At 30.5% G+C, this 18,836-nt stretch overlaps 2 protein-coding genes across 2 annotated transcripts; both read right to left on the reverse strand.

Moving 5' to 3' along the window:
* Positions 1-4,222: 4,222 nt before the first annotated feature.
* Positions 4,223-13,404, reverse strand: LOC108914739. The gene is made up of 5 exons (XM_018720610.1): positions 13,364-13,404; positions 10,194-10,527; positions 8,689-8,896; positions 5,759-5,841; positions 4,223-4,543 (listed from the first exon to the last, which is right to left on the reverse strand). The coding sequence occupies exons 2-5, from the start codon at positions 10,520-10,522 to the stop codon at positions 4,486-4,488; spliced, it is 678 nt and encodes a 225-aa protein (XP_018576126.1). The 5' UTR covers positions 10,523-10,527; positions 13,364-13,404; the 3' UTR covers positions 4,223-4,485.
* On the reverse strand, positions 11,928-13,169 carry LOC108914738 (tubulin delta chain-like). Its single transcript, XM_018720609.1, has one exon. The coding sequence runs from the start codon at positions 13,167-13,169 to the stop codon at positions 11,928-11,930; it is 1,242 nt and encodes a 413-aa protein (XP_018576125.1).
* Positions 13,405-18,836: the final 5,432 nt, after the last annotated feature.

An 18,836-nucleotide genomic window follows, 5' to 3' on the forward strand; every position in this document is an offset into this window, starting at 1 on the left:
TACGCGTCAAGATCGTGTATTAAACGCCTGTAAGAAGGCAACCGCTCTCTTACATACATGGCGGCGCACCCTTCTGAACGCTCGATCGCTATTTGTTTATAGCTTCAAATAACAGTGGAAAAAAACAAATTTTCACACTGCAATTACTCATAATTTGTAGTATATATCGTGAACTTTCAAACGGCGTCAGCAGAATTACAAAATACCTATTCAATTAAAATCGATTGAAAATAGCAAAAATCGCATTTTTCGAGTTTTTAACGGCGTTTATCTCGACAAAAAAATTGCAAGAGACATTTTCTTCTTAAAATGGGTCAAAGAACAAGAAAACTTTTTTTTATTTTTGCCAAAAACTAAGTTTTCAGTATTTTACAAGTTTTTTATTAATAAAAAACTTATCGACATCCGGGCAAACTTCTACCCAAAACATTCGTGTTCTACAACTCAAAATACACAAAAAACAATGTATTATGTAAAAATTTTAATGAGTTTTTTTTTAACCAAATATGTTAAAATTTATCGGGACCAAATTAGATGCTGTTAAAATTTAACCTGGCTTGACAAATGGTATAATTTATCTCTATTATTTATAAACGTTATAATGACCCTTCAAATTAAATCATTTACTCAAGCTTTATTTGCAACCACACTTTCATGTGGCTGGGATTTGTTGTTTAGCAAAATATTGTTGACTTCCAAAATAGTCAGTAATAAATAGCCCAGTTACTGTAGCTGAAAATATAGTAATATCTCCGAATTTTTTATAACTGCATCGATTTTTCTCAAAATTTAGAATTAGGCTCATCTTACCCCCCCACTTCAAAACTTATATATGTGCTAGGTGTGCGTTTTGTTCTTAAGGGGTGAAATCCACCCCTTATTGGAAAAAAAAGAAAAAATACAAATTTAAGCATTTTATGTAATCAAATCTTTTTTATTTATCCAGTATGAGTAATTTCATGTGCTATCTAACATGAAACTTAATGTATCCCAAATTTTGAACCTGGAAAAAACCTTTAAAAACCACCCCTTTGGATAATATAATTTTTTTTCAACTTGAAACGTTTTAATCATGCATTTTTATCAAATTAAAATTGATTTCTTGATTAAAAAATCTTTTTTATCGATTGCAACTTTTAAACCCTTGAAAAATACCTTCTTTCGAAAATAAAATTAAGAAATATTATTGAAAGAGTAGAAACATTTTAAATGTGCATTCGTATTAAATAAACATTTATTCCCTTCTTATAAAATAATTTTGAATTGATTGCAACTTTTTAACCCTTAAAAATTACCCCTTAGATTTATTTATATATTTATATATTTTTTCCTAAAATTATCACCTATACACCATTTTTTTGATGATAACTTTCTTACTTTTTAAGATTTTTAATCGCACAAAGGCTCATTTTGCAGGGAATTGTATGGGCTACGTGAACTGTTGAGTTGATCTTTTTTAAGCCCTTCATTTTTAAGTTTGAAGGGTTTAAAGGGCTCGAAAAGGGTGGTTCTCTCATTCATATGATAATTTAAAATGGCGATATTCTCGATTAATATTAATTCTAGAGGAATCATAAAAAAGCAAAATCTTCAGCAAAAATTAAGCTAAATTTTTTTACTCTTGTGTTTTATTCGTACACCCTTTAAGTTTTAAGTTACAGTGTAAAATTCGATTTTTTTTAAAAAAATTTGAAAAATTTACATTTTCAAAAATTAAGTTTTTTTCGTAATCATGCTTTGTAAGTGAGCCAAAGACCCAGAACATATTCTTAGAACATAAATGAGGAAATCTGTAAATGGATTGCATTTAATTTTAATTCTTTCGCCGAAGGCACTGATTTGTTTATTAATTTTTTCTTAAAAATAATGAGACTATCATGTTATTTCGATCATATTTTCCTTAATTTTGATTCTAGACTTTTAAAACAGCTCATTTTAAAGGTTTTTCAAAGTACTTTAAAAAAGGTTCAAATAGTTTTTTCCCTAATATTATTATTTCACGTTAACTGGTTCCAATTTAGTTTTTAGCTAACATATAATAATGTTTAACTCGGTTAACTCCATAACTCGGTTTATATTGCAATTAGAGAAAAACAAAATAATACCATTAGATTTGTTTTTTTATTACCTTTCTTTTAGTTCATTGCAACTGTTTCGTTAAATCCAATGGTTTCAGAGTTATTTGCAAAAAACTGTCCGAAAACAAGCCCTTTTTAGTAAAAAATCAACGTTTTCAATGACGAATTACTCTAAAAGTATTGGATTATCCAAAAAACTTTATATAACATTTGTTACTTAAAATTGACTCCTCTAACGATTACTGTGGTTATTTTGGGCGTAAAAATTTCCACACGCAAGAAGAGGTGGGAACCACCCCCAGGGCAAAAGCACACTTCGGCACTATATAAGTTTTGTTCCTTGAGGCATTCACCACATTCAGTCAAAATTTCACGTCAATTGGTTCAGTTATAAAGAATTCGGAGGTAAAAACCCTGAGTAACTGGACTAAAACTAGATCTGTTTTTTATCATGCGTGGGGAAATTTTCTTTTTTTCATCCCCCCTAATTCGACTAAATCACAAGAATCTTCTAAATTGTTTAGTAAAAGATAAACAAATTTATACTAGTCCAGTAATCGACGTTATCACAAATCGACATCTTACGTCTTTTACCCATAGAATATAAATATATTCTATGCTCTTACCTTCCTGGTAACTTCACTAACACTGAAAAATTAACGTACTGCTAATAAAATTATTGTAACAGGGCCGTTAAAGAAACATACAGAATACTAGTTGGAATCCCTTTTCAACATTTAACATGAACAGGATGCCAGCATCGAATTGATGTAAATGACAAAATTCTTGTGTGGAGATTTTGGGGAATAATTCAAGGTTAAAAAATGTTCTAACATATTTTTATTGCTGCAAAATTAAGTAGGCCTTGTCGGGAAAATAAACTATATTCTATACAGGGTGGCGCAATTAAAACAGTCCACCTGAAATATTTTCAGTGGAACAGGGTTTTCCGGAAAACCCCGAAACAGGTCGATTTTTGTAAGAGGTTGAAATAATCAACACCTATGACATTTTTTCTTATAATTTTTCTTCGATAAAATTTTTTCCTTTTAAAAAAATATGTCTAGAAAGCCCCATTCAATTACTAATTCATTGATCTCTAAGCTTTTTCGAAAAGTTAAGGATTTTTGAGAAAAAAAATAAATGTATTGCAATGGATTTTTAAAAACACGAGCTGTTTAACGCGTGTGTTTTGCCGAAAAATCTAGTGGCCTGTTCTTTGCAATGGAATCTACAGGAACAAATGTCAGTATCATTTATTGTTACTGTTTTCTTACTCTTTCACAAGTTTTATGATTTTGTGTAGAAAATATTAGTTGATAAACCAAGAATATGTTTTTTTCAAAAATTTCTTTATCAAAAACCCCTATTAATTTTCATTAAACATTTTTTCGGTATTATTTAGATACACCCTGTATATGGTTAAGATAAGATATACCTTATTGTAGTTATTAAATTATGGAAAAGGCCGAAAAGGACTGGTTTTTCATGTGTTTCTGCTGTATTTTTAAGTTGTAAGGATAAAATCACTATTATGTTCCTAATAATTTCCTTTTAAAGGAAACCCTGTATATATTGGCTCATTTAAACATGTCTAATATTTGAAGAAAACTATTTTTTTAAGAATAACTTTTCGAAACCAAGAAAGAAAGTTTTCTCTTTTTTAACTCTACCATGGTCAAAATGTATCTCTAAGTATATTCTGAACAAACAGAGATATTGAAATTATATTTTATGTACACAATACGTGAATAAAAGTGGCATCTAACTTTAAAAAAATAAGACACTCAAATCAATGGTGTAGATATAAAGTTTCCTGATTATATCTAAAAATAAGCCATTGGAAAAAATAATCTCTTGACTTTTTGCATAACTTTTACTGTTTTGGTACAAAATAACAATTTACAGATTTACGCACATTTAAACTTATACAGGGTATAACACAACAGCATGTTGAAAACGAAAGAGCGTTTTCCTCTTCCAAATTTAATAGCATTTTTTTCTGTGTATTTGCTGTTTGAGTCCTGGTTTTCGACATGCAGTGTTAAAGTTAAAAAACGAAGTGTCAGGATATAGATATCTTTAAGAGACTAACAAGATATGTGGGAAGACTAATGAAATGTTTCTCATAAAAAAAAGTTAAAGGAGTTTCATATTTATTTTAATAAAAAAAAGTGCAGAAGACCCCATGCAACGACAATTTATAGTTATATGTACAATTCAGTGCTAGTTATAATGTAAGATATCTGGAAGTTTTCACAAAATTTCAGAATTGAAATGTTACCTATATTCTAAATCATATTCTGACAGACATCTTAACTATTTTGTCACATTTTAAGCTACATCAAATGCATTTTTTATATTATGTTATTCCCAAAGGCTTTAATCCTCACCGATCCTAGGTGGTTTATTTGAATTGTAGAAAGCCATCATTTAGGTCCACCTTAAGCTTTGAGGGGATGTCCCTATAAAACGATAATAGGCAATTTCAATTGCATTCGTTCTTTTACTAAAATGATAAAATTATCAAATGGAAGCAAAATAAGAAAAATATAAAGAAACAGGAAAGGTATACTAAAATAATGTTAATTACTTCAAATTAAGTAAACATTTTTTTGCTCTTTAAATTAAAACTACTCAGTCCTTAGTTTCCAGTAGCAACTGGCAAAAATTAAAGTTAGGGGACAATTTCTAGGTCCCTTTAGAGATCGTTTATAAAGAAATTATGGAAATAGAAAATTTAATTAATTACCATCCCTGAGATCTCAAAACAGAGTTGAAATTGAAACATATTTGAACAGTTGAAATAAATAAATGCATTTTTTTCTATAATTATCCGATAGATACAAACAGCTTTTTTTCTTAAAGTTATAGCATTATGAAGTTTGAAAAATAGAACTTCCGTATCAAATTAAAATTTAAATATGTAGATGTAACTAGGAAGAAAATTTAATGTCTCAAAAAATTTAAAAACGCTTGTTTGTATCTATCAGTTAATTATGAAAAAGGGATAAATTTTGCTTATACCCAATTACTTTCAAAAATTTTTTTCATCATGAAAGTTTTCTATATGAGCATAGAAATCATATCTTAAACTACAGTATGAATTCCATACTTCATTATCGAAATATGACTACTTTAATTCTCACCAGTCGCCACCTTTATTCTGGAAAGCTGAAGAGGAAAACAATACTCTAAAAGCATAATAAAATAGTCAATCAACAACAACAGTCATATTTCTAATACAGTTATGACAAAAATGCTCTTTAGTGATTAAAAGTTGCAACTTAAAGCATTTACAATCAGTGAGATCGACAAAAGTAGTAGCAACTATAAAGGGTCATAGAAAAAAATTTAAATTTTAATTTAGATGTGTAAACCATTCCATATGGTTTTCAAGGTGATCATTTGTTATTTTTGTAAAAAGTCGGTAAAATAAATATACATGGTAACACAAGAATGATTGTTAACTGCTAAAATTACCAGATGTGAATAATAAATTTAAAAAAAAAACAGTTAAGTTTATAGTTTTTCAATCTATACCTCAGGAATAGAGTTACTTCAATTATTTTGCTAAATGTTACCCTCAATACACTCCAGTCCTTTGGTATTTCAACAGCCAATTTCATTTCTGTTAAAAAAGTGTTTGGAATTATTGTAAAGATTATTTTATTACTTACTCAAAAACATCGATATTTTTATCCACCTCTGTCATTTTTAAAAGATCTCCAGGCACACGCAATGGATTGAGCACACCTTTACTCTGAAATAATAAAACAGAACTATGATGAAATTCACACTCATAACTGGACATCCAACGAAACCACATTGTCCGCGATTTATGGGAAAAACAGTTTAAGCTGAACAACTGCATAAAATTTGCAGGGTGCATTGCAAGAAGATACCGAAGAAATTCTGATAAAAACGAATTTCTTCACTATTTACCATATCAAACGGCCCGATTAATCAAACCATGTACTGATTACGATTATTAGGCAATGTGAGGTGAGTGTATCCTTAAAACTGTTACTGTTATTATAAAAAAAATAATCAATATTTGGCGAACAAATTTGTACCATTATTGTGTGGAAACTGCAACTTCGCAAAATTATAATCGATTAATCTGTCATAAAAGCATAAAATCAATACTTAAGAAGTGTTATAGCAAATAAAACAAAACCATGGTGGGATGACAAGAGTGAAGGGATAGTAAAATTCAGGAAAGACATACAGAGGATACAAAATAAACTTAAACCTGAGTAATTTAATAACAAATTTAAAGAAACAGATGATGAAGGAAAAAAAACAGTTGGGAGAAACGAAAAAAAAAAACAAATGGAAGGGGTACTGTGGCAGTTTAAATAAAAGACTAGATACAATTAAAGTTTGGTCCAAATTAAACTGTTACAAAAACAGGGCAAGTGCACAAAACTGCTTTCTCTTTGTGTAAACCCCAGGTCATTGAAGAAAAAACAGACAATAAATCATAATCAAACAAAAACCTGTTAAAATCTTTCTCAATACTTTACTCACTTATAATTGCACAAGAGGTTTGTACTTTAACGGATAAATTTGGGTTCTTTAATGAGAAACTGTTGCCTAGCAATTAGACAAGAAAAACTGCTGTCAACTGTTAAAAATGTGATACCGAAGATGGTGCGTTTTTAGGTTGACAGTTTTTCGAGTAAAATTGCTAAAGGAAACAGTTTAGAATTTAAACAACACAAATTTACCCAGTATCAAAACAAACATCGAGTGTAATTCGGCAGGACAATTTAATGAATAAGAAAAGAAATTTAGAAACATATCAATGCAAACATTATTTATGAAATACTAAAAATAAATACATTTTTATTTGAGCGTACAATTATTAAACACGCAGTTACTGAAATTCATACGAAGAATAGGTACTAATATCGCTACAGGTGCCACACACAATGTTGAAGTTCTTTTGATTCAATAATGCCCGGATGATACTCTTTGTCAACTTGTAAGTATGGTTTTATTGATGATGAATTGCTGTGTCCTGTTATTTTTATTAGAGCTTGTTCTTCAATTCCACTTTTACTTAATTCGCTAACTGCTGCCGCTCGATTTGAGCGATTTGTAATTTTAACACGTTCGACATCTATACCAATGCGTTGTGCTGAACATTTAGTCCATTTGGAAATTTCATTAATTCTAATCGGCACATTTCTATACCAACCTTTAGAATTTTTTTTCTTCCAAAAGGGATTTGGTATAAGAAAGACCCTGTCCAATGTTATGGAAATGCCTCGTTTTTCCACCAACTTTTTAAATAAGCGTACTGGGCAAATATCTTCCTCTAAAATATTAGGCATAATCCATTTGCTGTCACATAATTTATTGTCACGGCCTTGTCTCATTTTCGAAAATAGATAAATAGATCTTTTCCATTATATTCAGTTTCAGATACGAAATAAGTGGTTTTGCAGTTGCTTCTCCTCCCCGCCAAGCTAATTCAAATGCCAAAATGAGATATAATTTTATATAATCTGGCCATTTCTTTTTTCGGGTTGTGCTTGTAGGATTTTACGTTTAGCACTACATGCAGCTCGTGATGAATTAAGCTGTACGTTGGTGAAAGGGTTAAATACAATATTGAATTCTTTATAATATTTACTTTGTAGCATTTTAGCGGTGTTGCAAATTATTTTAACTACCGTTTCTTTGTAGTCTTTTCCGTCACATTTTCGCATATTAAAAGCCCAATCTTGCAATATTAGATTCAATTTCTCGATGGAAGTATCTGGCTCAAATTTATATCCTTCCGCATCGCAAAAAGTAGAAAATTATCACCAGATTGATGATTAAGTCGCAACTGTATTAGAAGGCACACGGGTATTAACAATTTGACTAATTTCGTTGTTCGTAGACTCACCGAATCGACTCACTGTTAGTGTTTAATAATTCGATAAGTTGTTGACAAAAATGTTAAACTATTTATTTTGGCAACTCACACCACGATAATTGATTAAAAAATGAACAAGTGAAAAAACCACTAGTGCAAATGTCTCAAATTTTCTGTTATTATTGGACGGAAATCTCAAAAAAAATAAATTTAAAATAGCACATCCTACATAATATAGTATAAGCTCAATTATGTAGTATGGAATTATCCGTTCGGCATATAGCAGTTTGTTTTGAGATATTTTTTTTATAAAATTTCAAATATGGTCTCAAAAGGCATGGATAATTGAGTTTCTACAGGATATACGATAAAATAATTATTCTTTGAGAACCCAATCTTAGAAGTGATTAAAGATTCACTGTAAAATCACTGTAAAATGGATTTCAAAGCACTCTCCCACTTACAAAAGAAAATATAATCTTGTTATATCATCATGACAAGTTCGTGATTATGACGATTAAGATCTTAAAGAATGACATTCATGGTATGTGTGGCCTTTCTTGAAATTTACACCACTAAAACTTCTCGAAAAAATAACAAAATATAAGCAGACCGAAGAATATAGAAACTTGTAAATTTATACAGTAAATCATGAGGAGTTCTTTGAAGCACGTGAATCAAACATTTCATTGCTTGTTTATTTTATAAAATAACTTACAGGTAGGTAAAAAAACTTACATTTTTACATTTAGCTTTAACATCATCTTTGAATAGATCTGCAAAACTCTCCAAAGACCTAAGATAATGTTTATATGATTCAATACCTTCAGATCTTAACGCCTCTGCCAATTTTATTAAACACTGAAATAAAAAATATTGGCTACTGTCGTCCAACTTTTTTGAAGCTGTTCCATTTGAAATATCAGAAAGCACCAAGTAGCAGTCCCTACAAAGTGAAAGCAATACTTAATAAAAATATGTAATTTACTTTTCAACATTATTATCATATTTTCTTCTTTTTCATTCATCATTTCAGTCATTCATCTTTTTTCTGGAATAATAAAGTACCTTCAAAGAACAATTAGAATGGCTCAGAAACAATAACACCCTCGTAGTTTTAATGTAAAATACTAATCTACAAGCAATTGTACGATCTATTTTCATTATCAAAACATTTTTTTCCCAATTAATGTTTTAAAAAAACAATTCTCTGAACAATATTACATAAAGTTTTCCAGTATAAGAATTTTTTCCCTCATTTTTTTTTCAGTAGTCAAAAATATTCAGTAATTTGGACTGGGCTCAAAACAATACATTCTGGATTACTGAGGTTTACACTATTTCTATATTCAAACAGAAATTTCAGTTCCGCTCTATTAGGTATTACTTTTTATTATATATCATTTTCCTGAAGTCTAAACAACATATTTTTTCTCAGCTCCAAAGATATCCAATTACGAGACAACAGAACATCATTTCCAGGAAATTTTACTTTTCCTGTTTAATTCAAAGAAAAATGGTGCTGAAAGTCATTGCGTGCTGTCAGAAAATTAGGGTGAACATACTTCATCGATAAAAACGTGTGAGTATTGGTTTTGCCGTTTTAGAAATGGCAATTTCGCTAGTCGACAACGAACCCCTGGTCAACCGATGATGGAGGTTTGGAAACATTACTCGACCAAGATTCATGTCAAACGCAAGGTGAACTTGCTAAATCGTTGAATGTTGATCATATAACAGGTTCCAAAGGTTTAAATGCATTCGTATGATTCAAAAGTAAGAAAATTGGGTGTCATACGAATATTTGACTTCAATGGCTTCAACAGCAAAAAAGAAAGGTTTTTCTGCATCATATCATCACTGGCGATGAAAAATGGATACACTATAATTCTAATTCGCCAAATATTCCTCCATCTAATTACTATTTGTTCCAATCCATGAAGCACAGCCTGGCTAAGCAGTGCTTCCAATCTTACGAAGATACGAAAAATTGAATCGACTGATGGATAGCATCAAAAAATGAGTTGTTCTTTCGACACAGAATCCATATGCTGCCAGAAAGATGGGAAAAAGTAATGGCTAGCAATGGACAATACTTTGAAAAACAATAATTTTTCACTATAAAGCCTTGAATTTACAAAAAAAAAATCCCTCAAAATTAATTCAGTCCTAGTAAATTATATTTTTTTTGATAAATTTGTAGAAAAGCCTTTAAAACAAATTAAGTTTTTTGAAAACCATACCTTAAATTTATGTGAGTGGTATTTGTTCTTTTCTCATACAAAGCGATGTATTTTAGAACTCTTGGGATTATATCATGTACTGGTCCTGTTTTATTACTAAATTTTTTCAAAATATCCAGCCAATTTCTTACAGAATTATTTTTGTCATATTTTTTGTCTTTCTCATGAAGCCATTTGTTTAGAGCCAGATTGGTATGTTTGTGACAAATATATCGTATCTCGCTAATTGACTTATGAGGCATTTTCTGTTGGATCAATCCCAAATCGCTAGCTCCATATTCTTGTAATATCGCAAGAAGCATTCTTTTATCCTCAGTAGTCCAAGACATAGCTACTAAAATATAAACAATATTACTAGAGATTTTTTATTATAATAAAACAATAAAAAAAGTTTTTTGTTTATTTATAATTCAATTCTATTGCAATATATAAAAACAAGGACACCATAATTTCTATAGAATACTATCTTGTCACATTATAGGTGTTTTAATTAATAACTGTCAAAAATTGAACACTTATAGTGAAAATAATAACTTCAATAGGTTTGTTCAGGCTCGGTTCAGGTATAGATGTCGGCCAATGACCATAATCCTACTCTGAAGTCAAATAGGAATAGTTCTAGAGATTTAAATCACCAACTAATATTAGCTCCTAGATACTTACAAAACAAAATAAAAAATAATTTTAGATTAATATCTACTTATGTTTTATATACTAATCATTTCCATAGAAAAAATTAAGGGAAGAAAAAATGTTCATGAATTTTTGTGATTTTCAGAAGGCATCTCATCGAAAATTGCTTGTGTCGAGATGCAAAAAAAGCATTTTGAAGCTTTAAGTCTCTAGTTTCAAGATCTTTATATAGAAAATTTGTTTGAACTAGGGTTTCTTCAAAAACCATAACAGGTTCTTGCAGAAGTTTTATTCAAGCTTTCAAAACTGCCCTTAGATTTACTGTGAAATAATTTCTTGCAAAGGTATCGATAATTGAAGACAAAAGTGTTATAACCAAAGTCACAACGAGACATTTCAAAAAGCAAATTGAATCTGAATAATAAGCTAATTGACTTCTGTATTGAGTTTGAAAAAATGTCCATGGAGTCTAAAAAAAATGTGTTGGCATTTTTTTTTTAATAACCATAATGCAAAAAAAATTGTCTAAAGAAGTTGAAACTAGAGACTTAAAACTTCAAAATGCTTTTTCTTTCATCTCAACACGAGAGACAGCCTTCTGAAAATCACTAAAAAATTTATGAAAATTTTTTCACTAAAATATTTTATTTTGATGCAACCAGTTTTCACTCAGATATAGCCTTTAGAAAATCACTAAAAAAATTATGGAATTTTTTTTGTTTCCTTAATTTTTTCCAGTACTTTTGTTGACTTTATTGTTTTAAGAAAAATCTGTTGAATTTAAAAATTATACTTTCTAAAGCTAACACCCTTTACACACCTGGTATTTCAATTAAATATTAATTTTCTGTTAAAAAAATACCTAATGTAGTTTTCTAATTTTTGGAATTTTTTTTAACACATGGACCACAATGTTGAAGCAGAAACAAAACCCTATTATAAATGTTTTATGTAAAACTTAACCAATTTAGTGGAATTGACTAACCTAGACAAAAGAAAAATTCAAATGTTGATGTAACATTGGGGAATAAAAGATCATCTAATTAAAAAGCACATGTATTTTTTTAAATATGTTTGAGAAAAATGTTTGAGCTGAACAAATCACACACACTTATAAGAATCCAAAATGTTTTCCAAAACTTGAAACGAATTTAAAAAGAAGTCCTCATCGATGCCATACTTCTTGTAGTGATGCAAATATACACCATGATTAAACATATTCCAAGAGTCTTCAACGATAAAATTCAACGGCACATACACCCTAGTATCGTTTGATATCAGCACTATGTATTTGTCAAAATTTAAAAAGTTCTTAGTTTGGTGGTACATCTTAAAAGAATTGTCTCGTGTTAACCAAGGCACATAAGTTTCGTTTTGTCCAATACACTTCGTATCTTTTTCAGTTGGATGATCAGAGCCTCTTGTTATCAGCGTACTGCAAATAGTTTTATTACGGAGCTTGGCATGTTTCTGGTACATGTAATCAAAGCGAGACTGCTTTGAAATTGTGGTCATAAGCGTTTTCCATGACTTAGATGCTTCAAATTTCATATTCTGTTTCGAAAAATGTGGTTCACTTCTCATTTGAAGAAATTTATATGATGGATGCGAAGTCAAATTGTTTAATAAACATGTAGTGTCTATATTAAGAGGTTGATAAAGTGCAGCAAGCTGTTGTGCGATTATTGTGTTCATGTGTGAAAAATCTACATCTTCGGCATCCAATGCATATTTACAGGTATAGTGCAACCTCTCATTTTCAAATAATATCGTACTGTCTGCTAATGAATATAAATGGGCTAAAGCTAATAAGCTGTTATAACTTTGTGTTACGATTTCACCTTTTACATAAGGAAGTACTATACTATTAACGATATGCTTATTAGGATAATCATTCCTTAGCTGTTCTATTATAAAACTTCCCACTCCAGAACCCGTGCCTCCTGAAGAGCTGTACAAGTTTAAGAAACTACTTAAAAAATCACACTTTTCAGTCTCTGTTCGTATTACATTCATTACTTCATCCACTAGAATTTTTCCATTTCTTGTATATCCACAAGCCCAATTATTTGCCGAGCCACCAAAAGATTTAGCTACAACATTTTTAAATGTGTATGGTAACGGCTCCAGTGACTGGATTGCTTTAAACTCTGTGTCGATAAGCACTGACCGAGGTTCCCACTTCCCATGTTTATTAATACTGAACCATTTATTCACTATCCGGTTACAATAAGCGCTATCTTTTGAAACATTCTTTGCATTTATGTCTTGAGTTATAGTTGAATAAAGACTATTGCCTATTTGATTTCCACACTGTCCAAATTGTAATGATATAACACTCATTACTTGAGAGATATAAAATATAAACCATTAATTTCAAGTGACCGTTAATATTAAATTTGAATAATCCATAGAAAAATTGGGGTTATAAAAATGTAAATATATAAATTGGTAAATTTATATACCTACTATTGTGTCAAATATATAGAATAATTATGAAATCAAGAAAAATAAAATAAAAATATTTCAGTACTTACTATTTTGTAATATGTAGTATTTGTTTATATTTTATATTTATGTAAATGTAAATAAAAATTATAACCTAAAAAAATATTATCCAACTGAACACTGAATAGTAACAATATCAGGATCAGGACATTTCCCAGCAGCAGCAACATTTTAAAATTAATTGTCATTGTCCCTAAAATTTTATCATTGTTGTTAGAGATGGAGATTCGAAATTTTTATTCAAAGATGTTATAAGTGTAAAGAAGAAAAATTAATCTCTAGTATAGAGTATATAGTACATAAGTAACTATTTAGCCAAACTTTAATAATAATTATGTATCCACAAACCTATATGCATGTCATAGATGTTTTTGCATATACGAGCGTAGTTTCGGGATGAATTTTTTTGAAAATGGTTTCAAAATGGGTTGATGATCACTAAAGACTTACAGAAATATATTGTCGCATGTCGTTAGTACGCACTGTTTTCAAAATAAACGGAAAACATACCCTAACTTGTATACTTGGCTAAGTATATTATGCTATGAATAGAAGTCATGGATAGAGAAAATACCTACCAATACTTGGGACTTGGTCAAGCGAGAGGAATGAAACATAAAGAAAAGAGACTTATGGTAGAAAAAGGATTCTCTTAAAATGCAGCTCTCTGGCCTAAATAAAGTAAAGGCAATCAACACATATGCCATACAAACAATTACTTACTGTTTTGGAATGACCACATGGTCTGACACTGACTACCAAATAGAGAACAGAGCTATAAGAGCTTCACAAAGAATTGAGCCAGATATTCAAAAGATTCCGTAGACCGTTGCCGAAGGCCTCAGAAATAATTTTTTTTTCACAAAAGAGAGAGGTATTTATTCACGTACCATCGTGATCGTAATCTCGTTAGGTATAGCCGACAGGAGATTTACCTTACTTCTTTATTGAATCTGGCAAACAGGGAATGTAAACCCTTACAAGAAATGATTCATGCCTCCTAAAGATACAACAATGAAGAACTAAAGAACTTCATGGACATTCAGCAATCTTTTTTGACTTGAATCAAATGAATACCAAAGCCTCGAGCACTTGGTTAGAGAATGGAGACTTACTGAATCAGAGGGTTTTATGATGGGAATTCTGGACCAAATAATTCTAATAATAATAATTCTCTAAATTACCGGAAACACATCATAAAAGACCACATGACAACAAATGCCGAGTATGTGGTAATAAATTAGAAACGATTGCACATTATCACAAGGTACACCATTCTAGCACCGACAGAATATATGAAGCGACGCGATAATGTTGCAAAGTAATTTACCACCAAGAATAACCATGTAGAAACATTAACCTCTTGTTATAGAAAATCAACAGACACATGAGATCTACTGGGACCACACAATATAGAATAACATATGTACTACAGAATAAAACAAATAAAATTACTTACCTAATAGACATAGTTGGACCCGCTGCCCACAACATCCTGGACAGACAAACGGAAAAGATAAGAAAGTACATCCCGCTCATTGAGGAGGTTAAAGAAAAGTAGTTGTGATATCAATAACAGCAGAAGCGATATAGGAGATACCAAATAAATTACATGAAAATATGGATAAACTATACTTACCATCGCGACTTTACCTCATATTACACAAGTTAGCTATCATGGAAGGTGCTGAATACAGGTGTTTGCAATAGCTACTACAAAAATGAAAAATATTTTCAAATTAATTGAAGTATTTATCATGCACAAAGTTTTTTCTAACATAAATATGGAGATTTACATAAAATTCGTCAGTAACTGCATTCGGAATCAACAGATCAAAACTGAATGATGATATAGCCAGAAACAACTACTCTGCAAGATACTTGTCCTGGCCAGTATTGAATTATCGAAATTGCAGGTCGCTCTTTGCCAGTGTGGCCGTGTTAAAAGCCCAGGCATTGAGTAACAGTGACTATTCATAGCATTCAGCATTCTATTATATCTCGCTTATACTATATATTGAAATTGCAGGTCGCTCCTTGCCAGTGTGGCCGTATCGAAGGCCTAAGCATTGAGTAGCAGTGACCATCATAGATGTAGCACTGTGTATAAACTTTGAATTTTTCAGATCATTTGAAACAATTAGTATTATTTGCTGGCGAATTATTTGTAACTAAAATCTAAAACTTAAAAAATCAGATAAAATAGAGCTATTGAAACACTCATATTAAAACAGAAAATGCTTATTTGTTGTCGAGTTATTTATAACGAAATCGGAAGCTGCTATAAGTTTTTGCGTGCGGCCCCAAAACCATTCTTTATGCGAATACGTGCATACTCTCATTTACCCACGACTTTATATGAATGTAAATGGACTGTACGTGTACAAATTTTCATTATTTTAAGGACAAGGCAACCTTGATAAATATTTGATCATAGTAATTTGCACAAATTGACCATTGACCAGGCAAAAAGTACCTAAGCATCACAACTACACAAAACAAAATTATTTTATTAGCCGTCAAAATATATTCCATAGACAGATTTTCTACATATGTTGAACGCAAAAAATCATTGAAATGGTCCCTTCAAAAAAACATAAATTCAAAGTACGATGTTTTTTTTAGTTTGTTATGCCGTGGCCTGTGTACCTGGTAGCTGCCTTCTACAGAATTAACATTGGAAGCATTTGATGTAACTTGTTACAGAGACCACTGCGGAACGGCTTAGAGGGTATAGATTTGTGGAAGCAGACATATTTTGTCAAGTATAGTAATGTCGTATATATGGATACAATTGAAAGCACGTCTACATTGGAAAAAGTTATCCAAATGGCACACATTGTGGATTATTCAATGATATTATATTGTGTCTTTTGGTATGTGGAGATGATAAATAAGAACGCATAAAGAAACGAATGTAGTTGAATGTACAAATATCAATTAACACTTCAAGCAAGCGAACAATTGTCAAGCGCCAAAGTGTACCGTTCAAATAACCTTGGCGAATATTTGGCTACTGACATGTTCTCGAATTTATCGATATACACCATCCACACAATACGACATTTAGGCCAAAATTCATGGGTAGATTCCCGAAGCAAAAATGTTGCGATTTAGCCGAACTTACCTTAGTCCAAAAGTTGATAGTTAAAGAGATATATTATAAATATATTATTAGTTTTTTTTTCATTTATTCCTTAACAAATGTAAATATCCTCACAAAAGTCTGGGGTTTTGAGTTCTTTAAGTAGAGGAATATAAATCTGTTCACATTTTGGTTAAAGTTTATAGAGGGCGCTAGCTGCAGTAGATTAAATGTGTTAAAAACGACATAACTTTTTTTACACAAAAAATGTATACTTTATGAAACTAGCTGTCTCGCGCCGTTTTCGAGATATTTGGCTTTGAAACTTCCAATGCTGTTGAATTAAATTGCAATTAAGTGCCTATTATTAATTTAGCGGAAATTAAGTTTGGACGAAAATCAAATAATTGACATTTTCCACTTGTCTTATTGCTGTCATTTGTATGCTACTTTCCATTAAGTATTATTCGCACCTAATTAAAATTACATCTTAGCTTACAATTTAAATTGTATGTACATAAATGTAAGATAGAATGCCGATACTTTCGTTTTTGGGGTTACATGAAATCAGTTGTTTATGGATAAACTATAAACACCTGGGAAGAACTTTGGCAGCAGGTTTTAAATGCTGCAAAGTCATTTCGCGTTAAAGATTTATAGGTACTTTAAAATAAGACAATCTTTTAGTAAACGCGTTGATAAATGTATTGAAGTTAGAGGTGAACATTTTGAGCAATTATTGTCAAAAAGGCATATTTTTTATTAATGTTAACTATTTCACTATTCATCGCAATTTTTAATTCTAAATAAACCCTTTTAACATTTCTAAATTATTTCAAATATATCAACTATTAGCACTGGAAGTTTCAAAGCCAAATATCTCGAAAATGGTGCGAGACAGCTACTTTTATAAAGTATACCTTTTTTGTGTAAAAAAGTTGAAAAATAAGAATTTGATACCAAAGATAACAGAGATACTTTAAAGTACAAAAAAGTTATGTCGTTTTCAACACATTCAATCTACGGCAGCTAGCGCCCTCTATGAACTATAACCAAAATGTGAACAAATTTCAATTCCACTGCCCAAAGAACCCCAAACCCCAAAATTTTCTGTGGATATTTGCATTTATTAAGAATTAAATTAAAAAAAAACTAAAATAATATTTTACATTTAACACCCTATTTATTCTTAACTATCAACTTTTGTACTAAGGTAAGTTAGTTTAAATCGCAATATTTTTGCTTTGGAATCTATTAATGAATTTTGGCCCATTACCTCGAGACCACCCTGTATACAGGCTGTTACAAATTCGCCTTGTTTGAGGTGATATTGAAAAAAAAGAAGAACGGTTTCTCATGGCAACTTTTTGCCCTCTATCGAATGGCATAATCAATTTTTATATGTAATGTTTCGTCTCTCCAGGACCATCATCGACTTCATTTTTTTAAATACGACCTTGGAAATTTTATTACATTATTGCAAGCCTTCATGACCCCCAATCATTATGCCTCTAAAAAATCAAGGCTAACATGAGTTATTTTCGAAATATTTGAAAATACCGAAATTTTGGAAATGCGTTTTTGTTTCATTTCAGCCTTGTTTGAGGTGATATTGAAAAAAGAAGAACACTTTCTTATGGCCACTTTTTGCCCTCTATCGAATGGCATAATCAGCTTTTATATGTAACGTTTCGTCTCTCCAGGACCATCATCAACTTCATTTTTTTAAATACGACCATGGAAATTTTATTACACTTTGTGCAAGCCTTCATGGCCTTCAGCCCGAACCAGATTCAGACGTTTTGTCTCGAAAAATTAATCTTCAATGTATTCGTACCAAATTTATCTATTTTTTTAGATTTCTGTGTTTGTTGAATTATCGTACACTTTAAGTGTCGTTAGACTCTGTGACATCCACCGAGTTATTTAAACTATTACCATCACACGTTACAATAAAACATTCTACTAACATTTGACGCTAATGGTAAAACCATTTTTTGACATCCCATACCATTAATAGACCCATCTAATCGTATATACACTATTATAACCGAAAATGCATTCTAACAGTAATAAAAATGTACAGGGGGTTGCATTAACGCTATGTTCTGTTGTTCTTTGAAAACTGCTAAATCTTTATTATTGGTACAACGATTTTTGAAATGTTTTAATTTTTCATATAAGTATCTTATACTGTTTGTTTCATTTTTGTAAATTATGTATAATATAGTCGAAACGAGAATAAGGTTCGATTCGGTATTCTTTGAAACAAAATGTTTCACAAATTACAATAAAAAAATATTCAGTACTTAAAATAAACAGAAGATGGAAATTACAAAAAAGTATGTGAAATGTAGATGACAGTCGCGGGTAGAAAATTAAAGTATTCTTATTTTGTCATGATTACTAATTTTTTA

Source organism: Anoplophora glabripennis, unplaced genomic scaffold (genome assembly GCF_000390285.2).
Source record: "Anoplophora glabripennis isolate ALB-LARVAE unplaced genomic scaffold, Agla_2.0 scaffold607, whole genome shotgun sequence".
Classification (NCBI taxonomy): domain Eukaryota; kingdom Metazoa; phylum Arthropoda; class Insecta; order Coleoptera; family Cerambycidae; genus Anoplophora; species Anoplophora glabripennis.